Source organism: Cyrtonyx montezumae, unplaced genomic scaffold (genome assembly GCF_038088225.1).
Source record: "Cyrtonyx montezumae isolate F1298 unplaced genomic scaffold, pur_monq_1.0 scaffold_2, whole genome shotgun sequence".
Lineage (NCBI taxonomy): Eukaryota > Metazoa > Chordata > Aves > Galliformes > Odontophoridae > Cyrtonyx > Cyrtonyx montezumae.
Window position 1 is genome coordinate 41,552,443 of NW_027071936.1, and position 25,258 is coordinate 41,577,700.

General features: G+C 34.6%; 1 protein-coding gene across 6 annotated transcripts in view; it reads right to left on the reverse strand.

The window, feature by feature from the left end:
- Positions 1 to 4,452: 4,452 nt before the first annotated feature.
- MICU3 (mitochondrial calcium uptake family member 3) overlaps positions 4,453 to 25,258 on the reverse strand; it is a 47,322-nt gene continuing 26,516 nt past the window's right edge. For 2 of the 6 annotated variants that reach the window (XM_065736999.1, XM_065736998.1), the window contains 7 exons: positions 23,756 to 23,851; positions 18,644 to 18,744; positions 17,970 to 18,141; positions 15,004 to 15,112; positions 13,936 to 14,093; positions 11,121 to 11,195; positions 5,492 to 5,577 (listed from right to left, as the gene is read on the reverse strand). In XM_065736999.1, coding sequence (XP_065593071.1) covers positions 11,127 to 11,195; positions 13,936 to 14,093; positions 15,004 to 15,112; positions 17,970 to 18,141; positions 18,644 to 18,744; positions 23,756 to 23,851 — 705 coding nt within the window. In that variant the 3' untranslated portion in view covers positions 5,492 to 5,577; positions 11,121 to 11,126. Of the gene's footprint in view, positions 5,578 to 11,120; positions 11,196 to 13,935; positions 14,094 to 15,003; positions 15,113 to 17,969; positions 18,142 to 18,643; positions 18,745 to 23,755; positions 23,852 to 25,258 lie in introns of all 6 variants that reach the window. The other 4 variants (XM_065736997.1, XM_065736996.1, XM_065737001.1 and 1 more) reach the window with 3 other exon arrangements.

The following is a 25,258-nucleotide window of genomic DNA, read 5'->3' on the forward strand; positions in this document are numbered from 1 at the left end:
ACTGAACTCTTAAGACTACCATTACAACAACTGAGTGTGGAAAAACAATACTTCATATTGTGAGCTCATTTTAAATTGTCACGAATTTACTGAGTGCAAGTCACGAAGCATGATTCTTCCTACAATCCCACAATAAATTTCTGATTATTTTAAGCACAGCATTTTAGAAATACATGTATTTTTTTATTTGGTCAGTTAAAACCTCCCAAACAAGGCATATGCAGAATGTTGTTAGTGCTGAATAAACACACATTAAAAATGCTTTTAAATGAAGAAATATTTTTTCCAGTGAATCTAACTAGGAATTTATTTTTCTGACTATTAACATCTCATTTGTGTAAGCAAGCTGATATGATGGAGTAGTTTCTCAGTCACCAGATGTCTCACACATTCTGTGAAGCAACAGAAGAGGAAGGACAACAGGGCAGGAGGGTAACTTTGCCTTCATACCACTGCAATGCACAGACAGGCAGGTAGAAGCAGGAATCCACATTGACACAGACGAACAAACAGCTACACTGCTAATTAGACAAGCCAGTGGCTCTGCAGGGATGTTCTTTGACCTTCATGATAGCTTATGTGCTGGTACCTCCTCTCCAGAGTGCCTATGAGTGGAAGCACACTTACCATACAAAGAAAAAAATCTTTCTGTAGTCTCTCCTTCATGAGAGATTCCACTTAGCAAATGCATTTTGCATCATAGCTGGAGTTGAGTACCATCTGCCTGTAGTTCGCAGCTCCCAGCTATATGGAAATAAGCTACTTGGTAGCCACTCCTGTCTTAAATATTCTAGCCATAAGATGTATGCTTATTGAAGGGCTGGCCCGAAGGTATTCATTCACTCTCATGCTCTCTGCTCACTCAAGCAAAGTACTTAGAGTTTGGATACCCAAACCCAACTGCTGTTGTATGCTTTTCATTTTTTCACTTTCCATAGTCTCCACATAAGAGGCTCACTTAGCTCCTCTTCAGGTAAAGAAATGTTTCATAGTGATTTCTTGAATGCTGTCCCTGGACTGATACAATACTATATCTGTAGAGTGTCATAAGGGATGTTGTTCAAAGCTGTATTTAGGTTTATTATTCACCTACTCTTCCGTCACTTTCTGGCAGTAATTTTTTCATTGTTTTTCTCCCAGGCCTATTCATATTGAGGTTTTTATTCTATACTGTTTTGCCCTTTTGCCACTTAAGGTGGGAAAAACAGGAAAAGGTTATACCATTTCTAACCGACCGATGAGATTCTGCATAACACAAAAATCATGCAAGAATCCGAGCCCTGTGGAATGCAATGCCCCTGAAAAACTCTTTGTAAGAAACCTTGTTGGTGACACCAGGGGTTGTGTGCACCACTTGTTTCTGCCCCTTGGAGTAGCAGATTCTTAGGTTAATGACTTTCTCCTAAAGGAGACATCTAAGTAGAGAACTATCAGTTTGACAACCAAACATTATTTGTCTACTACAGATGCTTTCATTATTAAATCCTAACCATTATTAAGTTCTGCAGGCAATTGAAACCTGTTTGTACACAGGTAATGCCCTGAAATTTCTTGACAGGGCCGAGCAACTCCATGCCTTATTCACATATATATGGGTTTGAGTGTTGTCCAGGAACGAGATACCTGCCTATGTTCCTGCTTTCTTTGGCCCTGGAACCTCAGAATATATCTTTTCTTCCCCCTTCCCAAGAGTCTGTGGGCCAGGTTTCAGCAATTTGCCCACTATCAACATTAAGGTACATAGAAAATGACTTAAGTTACATAGAGAAAGTGAAGGCTTTGACAGTCTCTTAGGGCATTTGCCACAGACGGACTCCTGGACCCCCCTTCCTGCTCCTTGTGTCATGCTTTGTCATGTGATTTCAAGTGCAGGGGCACATTCTATTCACAAGCTACACTGTTTCTGGCAGGAAGTATAATCTGCGAGCACCTACCACAGCAGCACAAGTCTCTCTGAATCCAGACTACCATCTTCCTTGTTCTGCATTTCAGCTTCTGGAAAATAGATTGGCCCCACGGCAGCCCACACGTAGCTCAATTTTTGCTGTCAGCAGCCTCTAGTGAAACCCCTACACTCAGGGCTGCCTGGTTAACTAGTTCAGCTAGCTTGCTGGTTTAAAACAGTTTGCAGTATTTCTGGATCTCACACAATTCTCTACACGTGCTTTTTAGAAAGCCTCCATGACTAGTTCAAGGCTCAGTATCTTGTGGCAGAGATTTACATATCTGAAAGGCTGGTTTTGTTGTTTTGTGGGTTTTTTTTTCTTTTCTTTTTGCAGCACTACAGTAAACCCAGATATTAAAAAAAAAAAAAAAGCATGGATTGTAGCTGTAGCTGTTTAAAATGAACAATTATAAATCTGTAAATGAAAAATTTAAATTTAAAATGATGTACATCTTTTTTTTTTTAATTAAGGTAGGCATAAGTACATAATTCAGAGCTTTGTGTACTTCAGAATCAAACAAACAAAAAAAAAATCCAAAACAGCTGACCAGGAGTAATAGTTTATTTTCTTAGATTGAATAGAAACAAGTTACTAAAACTTAAATGTTTAATGTGCTGCTATTTCTGCACATATAAGAGGTACTTTATATTATAATTTTGAGTACTAATATTTTCTGTGGAACTCTTCCAGTTAACAATAGTGTTCACCTGTGGGAAGAATCTGTAAGTCAAGGTAGCGGTAAAAATTAACATTACTCATTCAAGATTAACACACACCCCATGTATTTAATTATATATTCATGCATAAGAACTTAATCTGTCCAAGGGCACCACCTGCTGACAGCTTCAGGATGCCAAACAAAAGCTCTCATGGACTTTCAAATACTGGAAAAAGTACTGTACATTTGGACCTCACATATATTAGAAAACATATTAGCTTTGGCTTGACTTTAATGGGAGTTCAGACACAGTACTGCTATAGTTTTGTTTTGGGTTCACTTACTGAAAAGATTTTGGTTTGATTTTTCTCCTTCTAAAAGTATTACTTTGAAACAGATACTGGAAAAAAAAAATCCAGACATTTCCCAGAGCACGACATGACAAGATTATTCATTTGAGACTGTTATGCAAATAAAGTGAATTAAAAGAAAGTGAAACATTCCTCTATCATTTTTAGGTGAAAAAATAACCAGATAACTGTAGGAAAGCAGGCAGTATGACCAACAACATTCAATTTTAATAATATACACTGCAATGAAAATTAGTTTCAAGTACATTTATTTTGAAATACAATGCATTTATTCATATTCTACATTACATATATTATTTGTAGTAAACATGAAAAAAATACCCTCAAAAACTAATCTGACACTTCTCACATTCTATTTTATACTGAGTGACTACAGTTAGGAAAATGATAAAATTGTCTCAAGCCAGCCATAAAAGCAAAGTGCACCATTGCCTACGGTAATGAAGGAGACAAATGATGATGGTGCTGGTGCCTACTCCAACAGGAGACCACTGGGGAGAGGGCAGCAGTGACTGAAGGGGGATGAGGGGAACTCCTTCAATAACTCCCTATCCCTTCCTCCCATTTTTTTTGTCCTTCATAACTGAAGCAGCAAATTGGGTTTTACTTACACTGACAAGAAGCAGTGAGACAGTTCTGCGTACCAAGATGATACATTGAATACTAATGACTCCCTAAATCCAACACAGAGATTACATCTCATCTATGTTCTTTTGTGTCAATTCAAGAACCCCTATACAAATGTTTTCTGATTCTTTTTACATAGTTACTAGTTTAAGGAATTCAGGGTGGAAATTTGATATTTCTAAGTAAAATATAAATTAAAATAGCATCCTTCAAAAGCTTTCTGAGCCCACTTATTCTTTAAAGCTAAGGAAAAAGACACTAATTAGCACTTGTTAAATTTTCTAGATGGAAATTTCTTAAAAAAAAATTCCGCTTTTCATTTTGTTTTGATTTTTAAACAGAATTGTTACAGTACATTAAGCATTTCTGAACATAGCTGTACTTATACAGATGCTATATATTCTTCATGTGTTATACAATGACAGTTAAACAATGTGCTCTAAACACAATTTCAGAAAGTTTTTTTTACAGGCATTTGGAGTAACAAAAGATTTCACAGAATCCCAGATATGTAGGGGTTGGAAGGGATCTCTAGAGATCAAGTCTAACACCCTTGCTAAAGCAGGTTCCCTACAGTATATTCAGTTTGAAATCTTTCAAGACATAGACTGTTCCTAAGCAAACACAAATGTACCATCCAGCCCAAGATGGTAAATACATTTTTCAGGAATTATATAAAATTGTGTTCATGTTTCTTGAGATCTAACACACAACGTATAACAGTCATCTTGAAAGGGAGTAAGATAAAAAAAAACTGCTGCAGAATAGCAAAGGAAAAAAATAAGAGAAAGACCCAAATGTAGCAATGTTTTTATGAATGTTTCAGTATTAACTAAACACACATGTCATTAAAGTCACTGTGGCTACTGACTGCCTGTAGTTTCCATCACCTTAGAAAGGCCTAATTTATGTCTAGTATTTGATATGTAATATTCAAATATTAGTAAGTGTTGCTCTGTGCTGCTGCATGCATTGATGTTTTGTTTTGCTTTTTCATTTGACACAAACACAAGTTACCTATTTTTCAGATTCTGCATTCCAGAGTAGTGAATTAGACAACTATAATTTCTACTCAAAGCCATGTCTTCATATAAAAGTGCATTATTCACAAGAAACACAATTTTACTCTACCAGAAATAGGTAAGTGAACATACACATGGAAATAAGTTTTATAATAAATATTATAAAGTGTGTTACTTAGCGTGAATTTGAATATTTTGACTTTCCTTCAACATATTACACATAAGACATCTTAAAATCAATACAATTTTTAAACGATTGAATTAATAAAGACAAGAATAAGACTTGAAGAATCTGAACATTATAGTTCATACAGTACCTCTCTTAGGTAAACACCTATCTTTCACATTATAATCAATAATTCTACCGTAACAGATTTGTTAACTTCTAAGAGTAATTTGTACATTCAATTCATATGTAATTATTATGCTACATAAAGCTCTCTCATTCCCAATTTAGCACAAACATTTAGCAGTGTCCTTCTGAAAGCAAATTCACAGTCTAAATTGAAATAGGCAGTTTCTCTCAATTGCCAAAATGTTTGCTTAGCCAGGTGTAAAACTTTTGTTTTCCTTTACATGAGAAATATCTCAAAATAATAACAAATACTCAAAATGTATTCATATGAAAAAGACTTGTGTCAATCAGACTACAGCTTATCACTTAAATTAAATACACACTGAAAAGTGGTTGTATGAATTCTATACTTTTAGTGGAAAAGTAGTCCTGTGTTTTCTACTGCACCTGGAAGATCCATGATTCACCTGGGTTAGCCTTCTCCTCAACCAGAATTTATAAGAATAAATACAGTTCTAACCAGTGCACAAAATCCTGCTTGTTTTCTTTATCTCAGCATATCTCGTCTCCGAAATTGTTTCCATAAATCTCTGAGATGTTCACTGGTTACAGTCATCACACAAGAGTAATATTCCTTCCAACCATACTTGGGACCTTCCTGTGAAAAGTGAGAAACATACATTGAAAAAAAAAATTTCATTAAATAATACATTAAATTTTATTCAAACTCATATAGACTTCATATGTCTTAGTATAAAAATCATGAAAGATCAAATACTTCAATGGCCCAAAAGTACTTAACATGAGGGTTATAAATCTACATGTAAGGTAAGTTTTAAAAACACATCCTCACCTCACAGCACACAATTAGCATTCAACTAATACCCTATCTATTTATATCAAAAGCTTTAAGAAAGGGCTCCCTCTTCGTTCAAGTATGTCCTACTCTATAGTTATGTTTCTTCCTTCTCTGTGTTGACATTGCACTAGGAAGTTCACCTCTAACACAAAATAAAGAAAACAGAAAATTATTGATGTTCATGAAACTGAGGCATCATCAACAGCCAAATGAAATCTAGGTAGGTGATAAGAATGCTTCTTTACACTAGGTTACCTTAAATCCTAAACAGCATTGTAGAACAGTAACATTAATAAATACTGTGGTCACAGATGACCCCACCCTAGAAGTATTCAAGGCCAGGATGGGCCCTATGGCAGCAAGGTGTCCCTGCCTATGGCAGGGAGCTTGGAACTAGCTGAGCTTTAAGGTCTCTTCCATTCTGTGATTCCATGGATAACAGTCCATTGAATAGAGGCCTACAGCTGGCCTGAGAGTATCACTGGGCTGTATACTGTCTGTAAGAAACACTGGATGTTCTTATTTCTTCCACTATGCCACAGTTCAGAAGACTAATTTGATAGTATATACACAAAGATGGAGCAAGATTAAATATTACAGCAAGAAACAGGCTAAAGAAGAAAGAGGAATTTTTGTAGGTCACTCCAAAAGTAATGCTTCCTATTTATTTCCATGGAAACTACAACAGATACAAAGAGTACAATAATATTTCTTAATAGAGATGATTCTCAGCCACAAAATATTGTTTTTCAACATAATCACCACCATTAGCTATGCATTTTCACCGGTGATGAACAAGAGCCTTCATGCAGCACTTTAAAAATCTGCGCCAGTGGAGGTAAACCACCCACCAACCACCTCACTGTGGTCATGTCCACTGTTGGGTATCCATTAACCTTCAGCAAGCATGGACGAATGTCCACTGTATAACTGCTTCACATGCACAGATTTCAAATGAAACAATACTTACAAGAATGTAATTTAGTTAAGATTTATGATCGATTTTATTAAAAATCCATTACTTGCAAAATGTATTGTGTTATTTAACAAAAGCACATCCAGTTGAAAAACTAGTGCTCTAAGGTATGCATTTCCTTTTTATTTTATTAAGCAAGTTCAGAGAAATATTTGTGAAAATCAGTAACAAGAAACACTGAACTACATGAACTGTTCATTTACTTCTAAATGTATGCATCATTATTGTATCTACTCTCAGTGTACTAAACTTGTAGAAAGAATGCGTTGCTCACATTCCATTGGAACATTTTCCTGCCACTGTGTATCCAGATATTTTCCCAAGGAACTAGTCTAGCACCAAGGAACTAGTCTAGCACTAACTAGCACCAAAAGTCTGAGTTCTTTAACTTTCAGTTATATTTGTAATGTGCAACCACACATTTCTCACTTCATCTATTTTAGAGATTAATTAAGTTTAAAAAACCCAAAGAGCCTGTTACTTTTTTTTTTCTTTTCTGATAGATGTATTCAACCATTGCATATTAGAGAAGTATGGAAACTAAAAGCTTTCATATTACTAACCACATGACAAATCATAAAACAGAAGATAGTTTATTACTAAAATTCAAATGAAGTTCTAATTCCATGCTAGAATCATGTCTTTCTCAAAATGAAATTTTCTTCCCCAATAGCCCCTCCCCTTTTTTTTAACGTATTATTACTTCCTAAAAAACTGAATTACAGATTTAGAAAACCCACAGAATTCAGGCTATCTAGCAAATAGTTCTAATAATGCAAAGATCTTTAAGTATTCAAGAATATATTGGGATATAAATCTCAATTTCTTTACAATTACGACAATATTTATCCTCAGTACTGTAAAAGTCATCAAAATCGGAATTACATATTAAATCTCTATGACAGTTACTGAACACATGAATAATTTATCAAAGAGTACTTCTAAAGGGATTGGAATTCCTAGTGGAGTTGGCCTCTAACATCCTTCTTTAGAAATTAGCTCTGAAAGGACTATGTTAAAAATTTCTTCATGGAATGGTTTGGTTTGGAAGGGACCTTTAGGATTATCTAAGCTCCAGCCTCCCTGCTATAGCCAGGAACAACTCCCACTAGATCAGGTTGCTCCATCCAGTCCCGCCTTGAATGCCTCCACATAGGGGGAATGATCCACAGCCTTGCAGAGCAACCTGATCCAGTGTCTCAGTATCCTCACAGTAAACAATTCCTTCCTAACAACTAGTCTAAGTTTTCCCTCTTCTAGTTTAAAGCCATTTCCCCTTGTGCTATCACTACATGCCCTTATAAAAAGTCCCTCCTCAGCTTTCTTGTACATCTCCATCAGGTACTGGCAGACTGCTGCAAGGTCCTCTTGAGCCTTTTCTTCTCTGGTCTGAAAAGCCCCAGCTCTTTCAGTCTGTCCCCATAGGAGAGGTGCTTAATAACCTTTTGCTCTTAGATAATCTTTTCTTAAAACTATCAAAGCAGAGTTGTCTCAAATTTACTTGTCAGTTCTCTGCTAATGTGATTTCTACTTTCGCCCTATAGGAGAGTACCTGCTGATGTCAAGTCAGGTTCTGTGCCCTGTAGCAAGACCACTGCAGAAAATCAAGCTCTGTAAGAATACTCTCAGCTGGTTGGATCACACCAAGCTTGTATAGTTGATCCCCAAGGACAGATTTTAATTATTTATTACAAGGGTTTAGCATTCTATATTCTGTGAAGTAAACGGCAATAGTGCAACATGGAGATACACAACACTGAGGGCAGTGTACTGTTTTAGATCATTTCAGGGTGCCAATTCAAACTATAGTATAATCAGTGGTAAGTATGCCAACTATCTCATCTAAGTTTATCACAGAAAGTATATCTCTTCTCATATGCTTTAGCTTCAAGTTTCTATTTCCATTAACTGACATTTACTACAAACTTTAATATTAACAATAGATTTGAAGAAATATTGTAAGCTATGTATCATTTTCCACAACAAACTCAGAATAGCTAACAAGATATGTTCATATACACAAGAGACAGCTGCTCAAGTGATGAGCAGTAGCTGACAAACACGTCTGTAGGGAAGAAGGAATTTCATATACATGCAGCTTATACCACATTTTTCACTGCACAGGGAACAGATATCTGATAGGTGCCAGATAGACACTAGAAGCATTCTTGTTACAGCACCCAAGAGAGTTAAAGGTGGGAGGAAGAGCAGGTTAAATTAACAAGCCACCTCTACACTACTGCCTGCAAGGCTGCCTGTAACCATACTAGGTCACTCAATTAATTTGGTTTCCCTGTGCTGCCTCCCAGCACGTACTGTAGAGATAACATTATTCAATTTAGAAAATTTTCCTTGAGAATAACTTTGTATTATGCAAAGTGACAAAATCTCCCATTATAAATCTCCACTGTGTGAGTGCATGTCTGTATATATTTCTTTAAATATATTAATATTTATTATATAAATATAAATGTGTATCCAATTTATTGCACCTCAACAGACAAACACATTAATTTATTGCCTAAATTCAGGTCTTTGTCAAGGTGTCTAGGTATTCAAACTTTATGCTCATTCTCTTTTTTTCCACTAAGCTAATTTTGCTTCAGTCAGTCACATAGCATTCACTGAAATTATTAGGGAACATCATGATCATACAATACTTTGTCAGTTTTCTGCCAGAGCTGCTCATAATCTTGAAAAGTTTACAGTTTAAACAGCATATGATATGTAATTACAATGCAGCCTGTACCTGGCAATGTAAAAAAAAATACAACCTAATGAATAGCAGAATTAGGAGGAACGAGGAACTCCGTACGTCAGACTTATAGTTGGACTTTGTGAGCTTGAAGGTCTTTTCCAACCTAGATAATGCTGTGAGTTTTAAAGATGTGGAAAAGGAAGAAAGAAAATTCTGTAGGAATCGAAAGTTTATTTCAGAAATTTATCTCAAGTCATTGAGATTCACATAAACCTGAATACAACCCAAGTTATCCTTACTTCTGCTTTTCAAAACAACATCCTGTTCAAAAGATATGTCAATTCCTGGAAAAATGGTATGAAGACTTCGGAAGATGACTGCTTAGGATACACGGCATGCTATACCACCAGAATGGGTCAATACTTTAAATACATTATCTCTTACCTACCTCACACAGAGGTCAAAAGAAACACATCAGATCAACTAGTGAGCTACCAGTCTGAGAAAATGGAGCCCAATTCTAATCCTTAAAAGTTTCTGAGATGAGACTTCATCTCAGACAAACAGGATCCAAGAAAATCAAGCTGAGTATAGCTAGATTTCTTGCTTTTCTGCCATGCTGTTTCAAAGTTAGGGAACAAAGACTTAAACTAGAGGCATCTAAAGATGTTTATTAGACAAGATATCGCACCTCAATATCATGACTCAGAATTTAAAATAGTTCGGAAACTACAGTTAAATCCACGTGGGTCAAAAGCACATGAGATGCACTGGATGCTCCACTGGTCCACTCACTGGAGTGGCTATGTGGTTTTGTCTGGTACATCACTGTCTTTTCCAACCTCAGTGATTTTATGGCTCCAACTGACAAACATGGGACCTACATTAGCTTTTAACAGTCCTCATAGTAACTGCTGAAAAGCCTATAAACAGGAAAAATGTGCTGGCATCGAAACTGAACTGCAAAGGAACAAACTCTTGCTTTATATAAGAGAATTTAAGATCCAAGTGTCTACCAACACTTTTCTGCTGCATCCACAGTGTGACTGATAGTTTCACAATATAGTTTCACCCCAAAATATTCACACTGCAGTTTTTACACTTCACAATACAATTTAATTGGAATATTCATATAGTGGATATACAGAAATAGTCAAGGTGATCTGTGTGGTCACAGTGCCTGTTTTTAAAACTTCTGGTGTAGAAAAAAATGTGCAAAAACATTCTTGCTTTTGAAAGCATCTATACACACCAAAGTAGAATCAGATTACTAACAGTCTCTCAAGGAGAAAAATCTGCTTTTCCAGTCTTCACTGGAAATATTTATTGGCTAGAGGTGCTTGAGAAATTACTGAAAAGATGGTCACAGGACAGACAGGAAAAAAAAAAAACAACAAAAACTACAAAAGAATACTTTCCCCTATCCTAAACATAGCATGAAATCGCAATTGGCTCACAAAACATTGACAGCATGAATTATTGTCAGCTCCAGGATAAAATCCTAACGCTTCAGTCAAAAACACAACACGACATTTTGAGCTGCTACATTGCATACAATCAAATAACCTAGTCTTGAATTCTGAAATGGGAAACAAAGCAGCAACAGTTTAACATTCAGCCATTCCTGCAAGCATGCCAGCACACTCAGACTGGGCAGCTAACACATACCGTAATTTATCTGCTATAGAGTTCCTTCCTCACGCAGGATTTGAAAGTAGTATACCTCTGTATAGGTTTGTAGCCCTGTGGAGCAGAAGATTGAGAAGTGCGCAGGTGCAGACAACATGTGAAGGCAGCCAGAGGTAAGCATAAGACAACGGTATCATGAAAATACAAAAAAATGGCTTTAAGTGACAAATAACTAGAAGATACAGTATAGTAGGAGCTGGGTAAAAAGGTTTTCATTTAGTCATTATGGTCCGGATCTTTCAGGTTAAAAACTGAATTTGTAATGGAAAGGGAATCTACTTACATACATATAAACTGGAAAAAAAAAGACCTAAACCAACATTTTAAATCAATCAGCAAATAATTTCTGTTCTTTTTTAAGTTTATGTCAATACTCTGACTGACCACTTGATGGCAGCTTAATATTCTAGTTTGCTTCAAAACACTAAACTAAGTTCCTTTAAATAAAGTCTTGAAAACATTTATTTTCTCAAAACATTTTAAATCACAGATACATGTTAAAATGAATATTTATGACGTTTCTGTAAGGGGTAGTACCTGATTTTCTTCAAGTTTATAAATTTATGGCTATGCTTTTAGGTAGGATAAACAGGATACAGATCTTTTAGAATTTCAATTTAACTGCATCTGCGTAACACTTTTTTTTTTTTTGCTTTGAGTCCCTTTTCCTTAGTATATAATTAGAAAATGTCCTTTTCTATAACACACAGTCCTTTCAGCTAAATCTGTAATAACCTCAAGGTTCTTCCAGGCAAACATTTCTATAAAACGAGGCAAAAATTTCCATGTTACTAAAAACTATTGCACACATGGAAATAATGTTCTTTCATCTGTATAACATAACTGACCAAATCTGAGCATGGATTTAAACCATAGTTATTAACACAGGTTTGTTAGTGATATGTTAGTTTTGATTTAGCACAAAACAGTGTTTGAGCACACCACAAGGTAGGAACTAAAAAGTAAACTTTTACTTATCCTAGTCACACTAAATATTCTACAGTTTTTCATGTACAAACAATAGGATGTAATTAATGACACTTTCCACCAATTCCAGGCAAGAAAGTTCTTGTGTCTTCTCTAGTCCTCATTCTAAAATTAAATGGGAGGAGAAAGGAGTTATTAAAATAAAATGGAGAATTTTTACAGTTTTCAGTTCACAGGCCACTATTCACTCCCAGAAAAATCAGCATTGTGTAAAAAAATCTTACTTGAAATGACAGTAAGTTTGTTACTGTAGCTGTCTTGAAATACTGAAGAATGGTTTCTGAATAATCAAACAAGCCTGAATGTTGGTAATTTAGGAAAAATAAAATGGAATATGGTATTTTTGGTCACTGAACAATAGGACTAAACTGTATCTTCTCTGCAATCCAGGTGATATCTAATATCTAATTAAAACTAGACATTATTTATAAAGTTAAGTGCTACTCATCTACACATCCTCATCTATTCTTCAAAGTTTTTTTTTTACAGAGTTCACTAGAATATTTTAAAGAGGCCAAGGCAAAAGAAATATATGTGCATACGTTTAAATAGTGCTGAATGACACATAGATTCTCAGGGATTATTTGTGATTTCTTTCATGCACTTTGTGAAGTAGAAACATGTAAAACATTTACAAGAATTGCTTAGTAAGCAGACTGTGTTCTGGTTAAATTAACGTACAGTGGCACACTTACAATTGGTAAACAATTAAAACATATATCTGAACATCTTGAAACAGTTATGAAACAATTATCATTCCCATACGATAATAAAACGATTTGAGGACCAACAAGAAAATAAGCTCATCACAAATACAGTGGTTGTTAGCCACAGTTTTAAATTAGATTATTATATCACAAAAATAAAAAGTAATCCAAATAGACTCAGCAACACAAAAGGCTTAAAAATTACATGTAGAAAGTTAATTCTGTGGTACTAAAATTACATTACAAAAGTAATATACTGAAATGTGAATTACAGAAATCATTATATACATCTTACGGAAAAATTAAAAGTTCAAAATTTATGTCTAGCTAGGGGGTTAAGCTGTAGGTAAGAATAGCATTTTGCATTTCATTAAAGATGTTAACACCTGTTATGAGAACCAACTGTGACATTTAGTGATCATACTCTTTTGTTTTTTTTTTCCTATTTCTCTACAATTTCCTACACTAAACCTGGAGACAGCATCAAGGCCTGTATGTTCACCTAAAGGAAAAGTTCTACATATGATTTGCAAGCTGGCTCCCTGTGAACATTTTCTGCAAGTAAATATCTGCCCTCAAGCTTCTTGTAACTTAGAATGATAGGTGTAGGGTAAAGTTACCAAAAGTAACCTTAAATTAAAAATATATTTCCTGTAACTCTTTTCAACACTCATTATTAAATAATTATTGTATTTTAAATAATGCTTTAAAACAGCTGATGGTGGACCTTTACCTGACCTGGCCAATTTAGAAAGGTAAATTCTCTCTTCCCTGAAAATAACTCATATGTTATTACTAACCTTGTTAGAGCTCTTAATACCAATCTGTGAGTTGCACAATACAGAAGAAATGACAGAGTGACAGTATGCAGTGAATCGACCATCTCCATTTGATTAGTGTACTATACACTGTGTGTTCTATGTATCTTTTTAAAAAAAAAATCAAGAATGTCAGAAGGAATTATTTATCTTACAGACTGCTTCAGGATTTCTATAAAATGTGTTTATAGATATGAACCATTGGTTTGCAACATACCCACGCCACAGGCCAATGTAGTAGTAAGTAGTAAAATGAATTAATATTCAAATTAAAATCCTTACCCTGAACCCTCGATTAAGTCTATCTTTCATAATGCCGATAAATTCTTTGTAACTCAATTGGTCATCTCTGTCGACATCAAAAATCTTGAACACTGTGTTCACCAAATGTGGTGAAAGCTTTACACCTGTGGCTACATAAACAGCACGCTTGAATTCATCTACATGAAGAAAATATCAGAAGAAAAAATAAATGCAGAAGTTCAAACTTTGAAATCCAAGCAATCTCTTCAAACAAGTTTTCATGCTTACATGTTCAAAATAAAATATTGGTAAAACAGGACTGAATTTCTTGGGTCCAAGACAAGTATTTCTCAACTATTATAAAACAATGCCCACAATATCAAATATTTTGTATGAAAGATAACAGTACATATACTATATCTAATAACAAAACCAGAAAATCTTATTATAATTAGACTTACATTTATGCTGATGGCATTTACTTAATTGACAAGAAACAGAAGTTAGGAAATAGAATGCAGAAAACCATATATTTTAGTAAAGCTACATGATGTAGGACTACATAGGTGCTAATGCATCAGACTCACTGAGATGCTACCTGGGCCAAGTACACAAGTTTGACCACTTCAACTTGCACTCCCCCTGGCATTAAGGATTTTAGTTGGTATATATTTTTCAATTCCCACTTAATGACTTGTGAAAAAGTCTGTCCCTCTTTGAACCTTCTGATACTGTTTCTTTCTACAAACCTCAGAGCAGCAAGTTTCAGACACCCACTATGTAAAGATGCATTCATTTAATTTAAGCTGATCTCTTACTAGTGTCATCAAGTGCCTCTTAACTCTTTTACTGCAGGATTTAATTTCAAATTGTTCTGCATTCAGTTTATCCAGTACTTAGATGACCTTCTAAGGCTTTATCGTGTCTCTTAAGACTGTGACTTCTCTCTAAGCAAAAGTCCTTGCCTTTTCAGAATTTTACTTGAGATGCCCAAAGTACAAACTAGGAATGAAAAGCCCGTCTCCTCCTCAATTTCAGTCGACAGCACTGTAACATTGTAAAAAAATAAAAAATTTAACAATTATCTGATGTTTTATAAATACTTACCTTGACCTATGGAACGACTTGCAAAATTATACATTTGCATTGCAATTGTAAAGTCTTCCAGGTTGTTCAAGAACTGGAAAAATGATCTAAACTCATCAAATGTGATACCCTAATGAAGAAAAAAATATGTGTATTAGCATGATTATAAGTATCAGCAGTGACAACAAAGAAATAAACTAACCTTGCCTCTGCATAAATCTACTTCATTTGACATACTACAGTCATTGAAATAAACAAAGTTCGTACTGATATGAGAAGTACAGAATTCGGATCTTGTAAAGAATGTAAGATGTCTGTCCTATTTTCCATTGCAATGGATAACAAATTCTTATCGAAAACACAGTCAGAAATACTTCTCTACTACCTCAGGTCATCTTAAAAATTTCATGAGGATTATTATGATGTGACAATTAATACTGAGAACAAGAATAGGTTTGTATAAACATTACAATAGCTACTAATGAAAACCACTACAAACCATTTACATGTATGTGTGTTCACAAAACTATATGGAATTAATAAACATGACCTAATGTAAGTACTGTAATCTAAGCTGAACGTTTTATATATCATATTTAGTCATATCTTCAGTTGGTACTCTTAATTCTTGCAGAGCCTGTCCAAATTTTAAAAAATGTTTTCCCTTTTGACCAGGATTCAGAACTTCTTCTATGAAAGTGCTAAGTTTTCAAATGAGCATTTTCCCCTTTCCTTGTACTTAACTCTGCTATTCTCTTGTCCTAGCTACCAATCCAAAGATAAGATAATTTACCTCTACATCAGTACTGAAAGAATCTTAGAGACTCTGGATGAATTCAGGACTGAATTAATGCTAGAATGATACTAATTTCATCCTTTCTCATCCTTTGCACATAAAAATGAAAGTGGTTTATTTATTTATTTTTATTTTATTTCATTTTACTAGAGAAATCTGTTACATTAGTGCACAAATTCTGTTAAAATTCATGGAATTTCTTCAGAAGCTGGTATTTGTACTTATTTCAGGTGCCAGAATGAATCACTAGATGCTTGGCATACAATTAGTAAAAGGAAGAAAACATAATGTGAGCAGGCAGCATGCCAGATGAACATTTTAACATGATCATAGCATGCCAAATGATTGTTAGGTTTCTTTAGAGACTGCTACATAGAGCTCTATGAAAGGTTAACACTTCCAGCTGTGAAAGTAGCTGCTTATTATTTAACAGGCTAGACCCACTTTCTGTTAAATGGAATCCTCTGGTTTGTATTAGTTTTGCAGAATATCACTATAGAGAAAAAAAGTAGTAATTCTACAATGTTGGAATTACAATGCTATTTCAAGTGTAAGAAAGCACAAACTTATGAGCAATGCCTCTAGGGCAATGAGAGGCTCAAGCAAGATGGTAGTCACAGGAATTAACTTCTTCCACTGCATTGAAAACACTTTCACCAAAACAGCGATATGGCATTACGAAAAAGGGCAATATTCTGTTTTAATTAACAGATGTATAGCATACGACATTTAGATATATGGCAGTGGTAAAGTGCCAGGATATTTCCAGAACGCAACATAAGCAAGCTTCTAACCAATTGACAAAGCATTCTACATAGAAGTTACTCTCAGCTGATATGCCCATTAGAGATCAAGAAGAGGAAACTAATGTGGAAGACTTGCTATTGGAACAGTGCTATTGGAAGACATGTTTACCATTCAAACAAGTATTTCTGTTTAAAAAATAACAGCAGTCGTAGATAATCTTATTATATTCAATTTATCCAGATTTTTATACACACAAATCTTGATCTTAATGTTAAACAAAATGCAACAAGGAACCAGGAAAAAAAGAGCTTTATACCATTTCTGTTGCACAGTCTTGGCTTTGTATATTAAAAGTTGTGTAGACCTTTTACAGAGTACTTAGAATTTACAATTGAGCTCTTCAACAGACAGTCTGGCAACTCAGAGGGGGTTAGTAAGCAGGAACTCTGCTCTCAATCATATCATTGCCTCTTAAATCTAATCAAGTACAAAATAAACAGCTCTGCATTCTCTTTCCATTCCTCAGTCATTAATAAGAATCACACAGCCATTAATAACTACATATGAGTGATCCACTGTTATGACTATAATACAGACAGATAAAGCGTGTCGTTATTTCTGAAGAGATGTCATTCAGGTGTCCGTGTAAGGAGAAGAGGATTTTTCAAATACCTCATCACTAGAATTTTTCTTTTCTTTTTTTTTTTTTTTTGTCTTAAGATTTGTTTGCTTTTTTTTTTATCATTTAAACTGAACTTAAATGTAGTATAAAGTTCAAAAAGATTACTAAATCACATAACGAACTAAACTACACACATAATTTTATGTTCTTTACTATTCTACTTTTTAGTCAGCAATTAACCTGAAATATGTAAAATGCACAGATTACGAACAGAATGTATTCCTAGTGCTACAGAAATTGGTGATACAATCTCAGAATTTTGGACCAGCAAGGTTATGTTTCCACCTTGACAACACTGAGACTAGATGCTGTGGCTCACTGCAGCCCTCCTGTGGTTTAATCCAGCAAGCAGCTAACACCCCACCACCTTTCACTCAGTTCCCCTCTCTCAAGTGTGGGAGTATATACACACGTATATATGCATGCATCCTTCTCAGCTAACTCCCTCCATTTCAGTTCTAATTTTTTTATTTTTTATTTTTTCCACATGATGTCATATAGCATGGAATATCCTTTTGGCCATTTTATGCCAGCTGTCCCTGGCTCTGTCCCCTCCCAGCTCCTTGCGCTCCCCCAGCCCCCTTGCTGGCAAAACCGTAAGAGAAACTGAAAAACTGAAACACTCTTGGCTCCCCACACCGCTGCTCAGCAACACATTATCAACAATGTTTTTCTCATAAAGCCAAAACATAACACCATACCAGATGCTGTGAAGAAAATCAACTCTGTCTCAGCTGAATCAGGACACAGTTAAACAATTACCTTTTCCTCAGGAATCCTGCAGCGCATGTTTTCTAAGTAACTTGATGTATTTTCCACATTTGTATATCTCAAAAGAATATGTGCAAAATCTTCCTCACTGATAGTGTTCATCCCATTAGAATAGGAAAGAAATTCTATCTCTAGAACCTCAGTTTGTAGGTTATCCATAAATCTGAAGCATAAACATGATTACAGAAAATCAACATTTCATATTTCTACTGTTCTTCTATAAGCATGTCCATTAGAAGACTTCTTAAATACAAAGCCAAATAGTATAATACAAATTATTTCCTTTTTTGTAGCACTGACTGTACATTACAGCTATATGTAAAAGGAAGCACAACTTCCCTGATCCTGCTTTATGTTCTAGCTATACAACTAATGACCAAAGTAGTTCTCTGGTAACAATCATGGAATCACTGAACATCCCATGCTCAGGGATCACTGAGTACAGCTCACGGCTCGACACAGGACCATCCAAACAACACACCATACATCTGTCTCATTGTTGCTTTTATTATTTTATTATATGTGCAGAAAAATGGGAGAATAAATTTAATATCCTATATACATTAAGTACATGAATATAGAAATAATATGTATAGTAACATAATACACATTAATTAGAACCAGCATGAGTTTCTTTAAAAGTAATTCATAAAATTGAGACTTACCTATAAAAATCTTCAAAGTTCAATTCAGCTTTTCCTTTCTTGCCAAAAAAGTGCACAAGCAGTGTTGTATCTGACAGTGAACTTGCAATATCATCAGCACGCTTAAATATTAAAATTAAAAAGAATGTATCAAAGAACATGACTGGATTAGTTACAGAATGATAAATTTGAGAACATCTATCAACACAATAGATCTTTCTATAAAAAGAAATATAAAAAGATATAATTTCTTTTTTCTATAAAAAGAAATTTTCTTTTGTGTTTATGTTCATAGTGTTTAAAAAGATTTTAGTATTAAAATTTGTTAAATTAATTTAGTCAGACAAAAGAGCATTTTTACACACAAAATAGCATTGAGCTGTTAATTGCATTCAGTAGAAAACACTCTAGAATAACAACCTAATATTACAGATGCTACAATGAATATGGAAACAGAATGAAAAATAAAACCATAAACCCTTGGAGGACAAAAATGATCTAATCAGATGAGGTAAATCACAAGAATAACTCCCCTTGTACAAAGTCTCCCCTCCTTTCTACCAGGCAACTATGAAGGTATTTAAAAAAGTTACTCCATATAATCTTATATGTATATTCTATGAATACTTAATAAGGTGTACTTTATTTGATTCAGTATTATAAACAACAGATGACTGCAGCTCAAATCTTACTGCCAAATATATAAAAACATAAATAAATGAATTAATAAATAAATAAAGGAGTTATATTATTTTTCATTCATTCTCCTAAAAATATGTCATCTCTGCATCAGACATCAATTATTACTATTTTTTAACATGTAGCAATACGCTTTCCTTAATAAAGAACTATCAAATATTCTCACACAGAATTATAATAGTAGAAAAAGCTAATTTTGCCCATTTTTAACAGCATGACTATTAGATGAGTACATTCAACTTTTTTATGGTATAAATATAGCATTGATGCACGTGCATCGATCTTACATCTTTTACTAAAAGATTACTCAGATATTGAAAAGCTAAAAAAAATCAGTCAGTAAAATAAGGGTCTTAAACAAGGCACAGTATTCCACCATTAAAAATATATAGGTATAGACAATAAGAAAAAATATGAGGCATTAACAACACACTCTTTCCTTTTAAGATCCAAGAGCTAAAGAAATAAGAGAAAAACTTTTCTGTACAATACTATCATCAGTTCAGGACTCTCAAGATTGTATTTCAATTACTTAAGCTTCCTCTTTATTCTCATATTCTTCTCCAGGGAGAACTAAGATGACATAGTATATATACAGACAGATTTCAAGTCCTTCAATTAAGACAGTGAGCAAATTAATTCAGAAAACTTATCACTATTTGTCTTTTAATATTGTTTTCCTCCACTACAAGACACAATACACTGAAACACAGATACCCTGATTTCTTATGTCTTTTAAGCAATTAAATCCCTAAGTACATTCAAACAATTTCCCTCAAGTACACTGAAAAGATATCAAATGTTAAATTACAGCCTTTCATCTTGCAAAAACATTTCAAAACCTAAGACTTAGGTTGCACTCACCCATATCTAAAGAACCATTTAACAAATACAATATGTAGTAAGTCTTTTTACAATTCCCATTTGGTCACTCTCACTAAAAGAACAACAATAAAAAATCTCTAAAAACTTCAGTCCAGAAACTCAACTCTGTGTGCTTCTCCACAGAACTGCAGGCAACAAAAAACTAACTCATTACTCATTTTGCCTTGATAGCATTACATAAATTCTCTTTCTTAAGGGCAAATAAAAAAGCTTTAGTCATTTAAAGCTATTGTTTATTGTTAATAATAAGTTTTCTATTTTACATCAGTGAAAATGAAGAGTCCACACCTACTTGCATTTATAAAAATGAGACTATTTTGATCTAACATATTTTAAAGTTTTTTAAATAACAATAAAACCTATTTGATTTTGTATTCTGTGAAATTCACAGTTTTGATTAAAGGTAATTAAAACTCATGAGTGATGATTCACTTGTAGAACCATAGTCCAAGAATGAAATATGAATACTATGCTTTAAAATAATGAGAATTTTCTTACTGCAAGTCCTTGGCTTTTCAATAGTTATCACAGACTTACTCATATCCAGTTTCAGTCAGGAACTTAAGAATAAATTTACAAGCCAAATTCAGTAGTAAACGGAATATTGCAACACTATGGTGTAGTTGCTAAATTAGGAGCAGCAGAATGAATACTGTAAACTGCCCTTGCAAGAAACTGAGTGTGAAGAACAACCTTTTTTTTTTTTTTTTACCTAGAAAGATCTTGAAAGTTGATTCTCACAACAACAAACCATATTTACTCTCCTTTTCAGCTCACACAAAGCCTTCTCAAAAAGCTATGGAACAACACAGACTCTAGTGTCAGCTAGGTTTAGGCTACTTAGTACGGATGGCTATAGTATCACTGAGATGAGAGAGTACCTTGGGAGAGATAAGAATATGGATGAAAGCCAGTTGGCTCAAACTTAAAACAAGATAAAGACTGTTGTGGTGAGAAGTGAGAAATTCTCAGAGGAACAAATGAAGTACATACCATTTTTCTTCATAAAATCATTTATAAGTGAGCTGAAAGACCTGCTATCTACTTTATAGACAACTTAAACCAATGTTTAACATAGCTTTTATTAACCTTCAATGACATTTTAAGTTACAGACATTAGTCTAAGGCATTCTGTGTAAAAATTATCTTCAAATCAAAGCCCTGTAGAGATTAGCAAGTATAAGGGCATCTATATCGGGACTGAATTCATGTTAGCTGTAGATTAAGAATAAAGCAAATTCAAAAAATTTGTTTCCCCAAGCTCACTAAACAGCCAGTGAAATGAGAGACCCTGTCTCTGTCTCCCTGAGCTTCCACAGACAGGAGCACTCATTTTGGGACAGACAGAACTCTAATATTAGGTGGCTTAATTAAGGACTAATAACTGGATTCATAGCCCAGGAACTCATCAGTTCAAAAACAAGGAAAGAAAAATCAGCTATGCTAGTTTATTAGGTTCATAAGGTTGGAAAGGACCTACAAGATCATCTAGTCCAACCACCCTCCTATCACCATCCCTACCCAACTACTAAATCAAATCCCTTAGCACCTCATCTAAACGCTTCTTGAACAGCGCTAGGGATGGTGACTCAACCACCTCCCTAGGCAGGCCATTCCGGTGCCTGACCACTCTTTCAGAAAAAAAATGTTTCCTCAGGTCTAACCTAAATCTTCCCCGGCGCAACTTGTGGCCATTCCCTCTCGTCCTGTTATTATTTATCAGGGAGAAGAGGCCCACCCCCTCCTCACCACAACCTCCCTTCAGGAAGTGGTAGAGTGCAATAAGGTCTCCTCTGAGCCTCCTCCAGACTAAACAATCCCACCTCCCTCAGCCGCTCCTCATAAGACTTAGAAGATGATTAATTAGAATTCTCCAATTAGAAGATGATTAATGTATTATTACTATAAGTATTGATTTAAAAATGAGATTGGTAACATTAGATTCAGGTAATTTACTTACTTTTAAAAAATCCAAACATTCTAGCTGAGAAAGGTACAAAGAAGGTGTATTTGATACCTTGGAAATGTATGTTCTATCTTAAGACAACTACCAACTATATTCTTTTGTTTAGCTTACAATACCAAAAACTGAGAACTATGACTGTGTTTATAGACACAACCATTACTAAGAAGATTAACACTAAATAAGACAAAAAAGCCCTACTGAAATTAAGTAATGACAGACTGGTGTAAAAGGGCGTAAATTTAGCTTGGAAATTAGAAAAGGTTCATCCAGGTCCACAGATTACAAAATAGTTTCTGAAGAGAAACAGCAGTGTATGAGAACTGCTGAATCACGGCCTGAAACGCTGATTGGTCACCTGGGGGTGAGCACCGAGTCAGCCATTTGGGCACAGGTGAAGGTGATATACCTGTGTGATTGGAAGAGGTGGAGCCTGGCTCCACCTCTCCCAAACCCCATTTAAGGGCTGACCACCACCAGGAAAGGATCTCTTCTCAGAGATCCCTCCTATGTGGAGTTCCCTGTGAGCCTTGACATCTTGAAGGTGCGCCATCTTCTCTTTTGTATTATTTGTATCCCATCTATATAGAACTACCCAAAATATACTATCATCTATACTATTTTGTTGTGAAGTACTATCGTTGGGAGTTATTTACCCCACAAGCAGAAACACTAATTACTTTTAATGTGAAACATACTCTGCTTATGAAGCAAAGCAAAAGACTGTTTTACCCTGGAGGTTTTTCTTTCAGGTCCATGTTCTTTTGCATGATCCTATTCTATGATCCTGCTCATGAAGCATGCAACTAAAGACTAGACACTTGACATTCAGTGGAGAGTTGCTGCGCATCCTTTAGCGCCACAATCAGATAAGCAATTGACTTCACCATACAAGGCATATGAAAGCTTAAAGGAACTACTTTTCAGACCCACTTAAATGATCAGTACAAACGTCTTACTTACTTATTTCAAAACAAGTCATGAAACAAGAATCTTAACAGAATTCAAAGAACCATGGAAATGAATTGGGCAGCTCAGGGATATCACTAGTCCTCCCTAATGATTCTGTAATATTAAAAAAGATTGACAAACATTTGTTTACTGTAAACATTTCTGTTTCAATCCCACAGCTGTGTGAAACTGTTTCTGTGAGGGTAAGCTTTGATAACATAAAAAGTACATTAAGGACCTAAAGATTAAATGCTTAAGAGGCTGCAACTCTCATTAAGTTGTCTCATCACTGGACCAAGCCTAAATGACAAAGGTTTCCTGAATGACTTCTCTCCCTATGAAATTGTGTCACTGCTATGGTTAGAAAATACTTCCTTACAACAATGAGTGAAGAGGACTCAATTTTCCAACTCTTTCAAAAGGTAATTTTATTTTTACTTGGAGTAATAGCTTTGAGCTATTGTATGCATTTTGAGCATTGTATGGAACCAAATCCATTGCACCTGAGAATTTTCAGGTTTAAAATAAGTATAATGAAAAAAAGAAACAAAATATATACAAAAGGAAAACAATGAGAAGAGAAATAGATGAAATAGGAATATGTTTATGGACCAGAGACAGAGGTTGCCTTATACCTCCGCAAGGTCTGAAAAGAGAGCTTGGCTTGTGCTACGCCTCAAGGTATCCCAGTAGCTTCTAGGTACAAGGTCCTCTCCTTCTGTTTTAAGAACCTGCAGAAGTTTCAAGAAGGACAATAAAATAACAGGTAAGAGACTTTTTTTCTAATTGATCATCAGAAACACGGCTCACTTCAACAAAAGAAAATCTCCACGCATTTACATCACTTCCTAAATCAAAATACTGATCTATTACAGCTATTTGATTTTTACTCATATTGCAGCTGTGCCAAAAAAGTATCACCTGGCCCCACCTACTCAAACAAAATAAAGAAAGCACAGATCAGATTTTTTTTTTAGATAAGCACATGTGAAAATGGCAGTCTAAACTCAATATTTTGCTGCTGTTTTTTTTCCCCTCACATTTGTTTTACCAAAATGTATTACTTTATTATGGCATTAAATTTGCTTCCTTGTTGGTAAAAATACAAAAGTCAGTATTCAACTGGATATACAAACTTCTCAGAATCATTAGTGAGGAAAATTAAATATCAAACCTAATGAATCCAACTTTAATTGTAACATACATTTCAAGAAAATACTGTGCACATCTAATGAACTAACTTACCTTATTTAAACAAAAAACAAATGTATAATCTCTCCAAAGAAAAAACAATTACCATTTTTCTCTGAGATGTTCTGCATCATTTTTGGCAGCCTGAAAAAAACTTTTTATAATATGAACTCCTTTATCTTGCAATTAGTCTTAAAAGATCAGTGTAATACTTCATTCTTCTCCAAAGAATCTAGGGGAAAGGATCATGAAGACAGCAGAGTGCTATCTAAACTTGATTAGGGTAACTGCAACAGAATGGATTTTCCTCTTTCTCTCTACCAGTTAATCTGAAGCTGGTCTCCTATTTTTAAGACTACCTGCTTATGTCAAGATGGGCATGCAAGAGAAACTTCAATTACAAAAAGAGTTAAATCTTCTAACAAAAAAAGAATTATTTATTTTAGTATCAATTTGTATTGTTCTTTCAGATGATTTACACTGACTGGACTGCTGAACAATGTGTAACACATCATTATCATGAAGAATACCATTACTATTGAGTTGAAGGTTTACCATCTCTCTGTATTTCACAATATGCCAAACACAGAAACATAAACATATGAAATCCTTTAGTTAATTGAAATATAGTATGATTTCCACTCTTCCATTTTCTCTTTAAGTTCTTCAGCACAATACCTCAGGGAACAGGTCTTCAATACACTTGCCATGTCTCCACTAGTGATACAGTTACATGACCAAAGGTATATTTAAGAGCTTTTCATAATGCAGTAGGTCTCAGTATGCATGTGACTGCCATGTACTAATTTGCCTTGGCAGTATTTTACATATATAAATAAATGAATATGTATATGACTGATTATATAATTCAAATTTTTTAAAAATAAGGCTCAATACTATAGAGGCAAGCAACATTTCTGCAGTAAATCCATTTGTAACTTTATAAA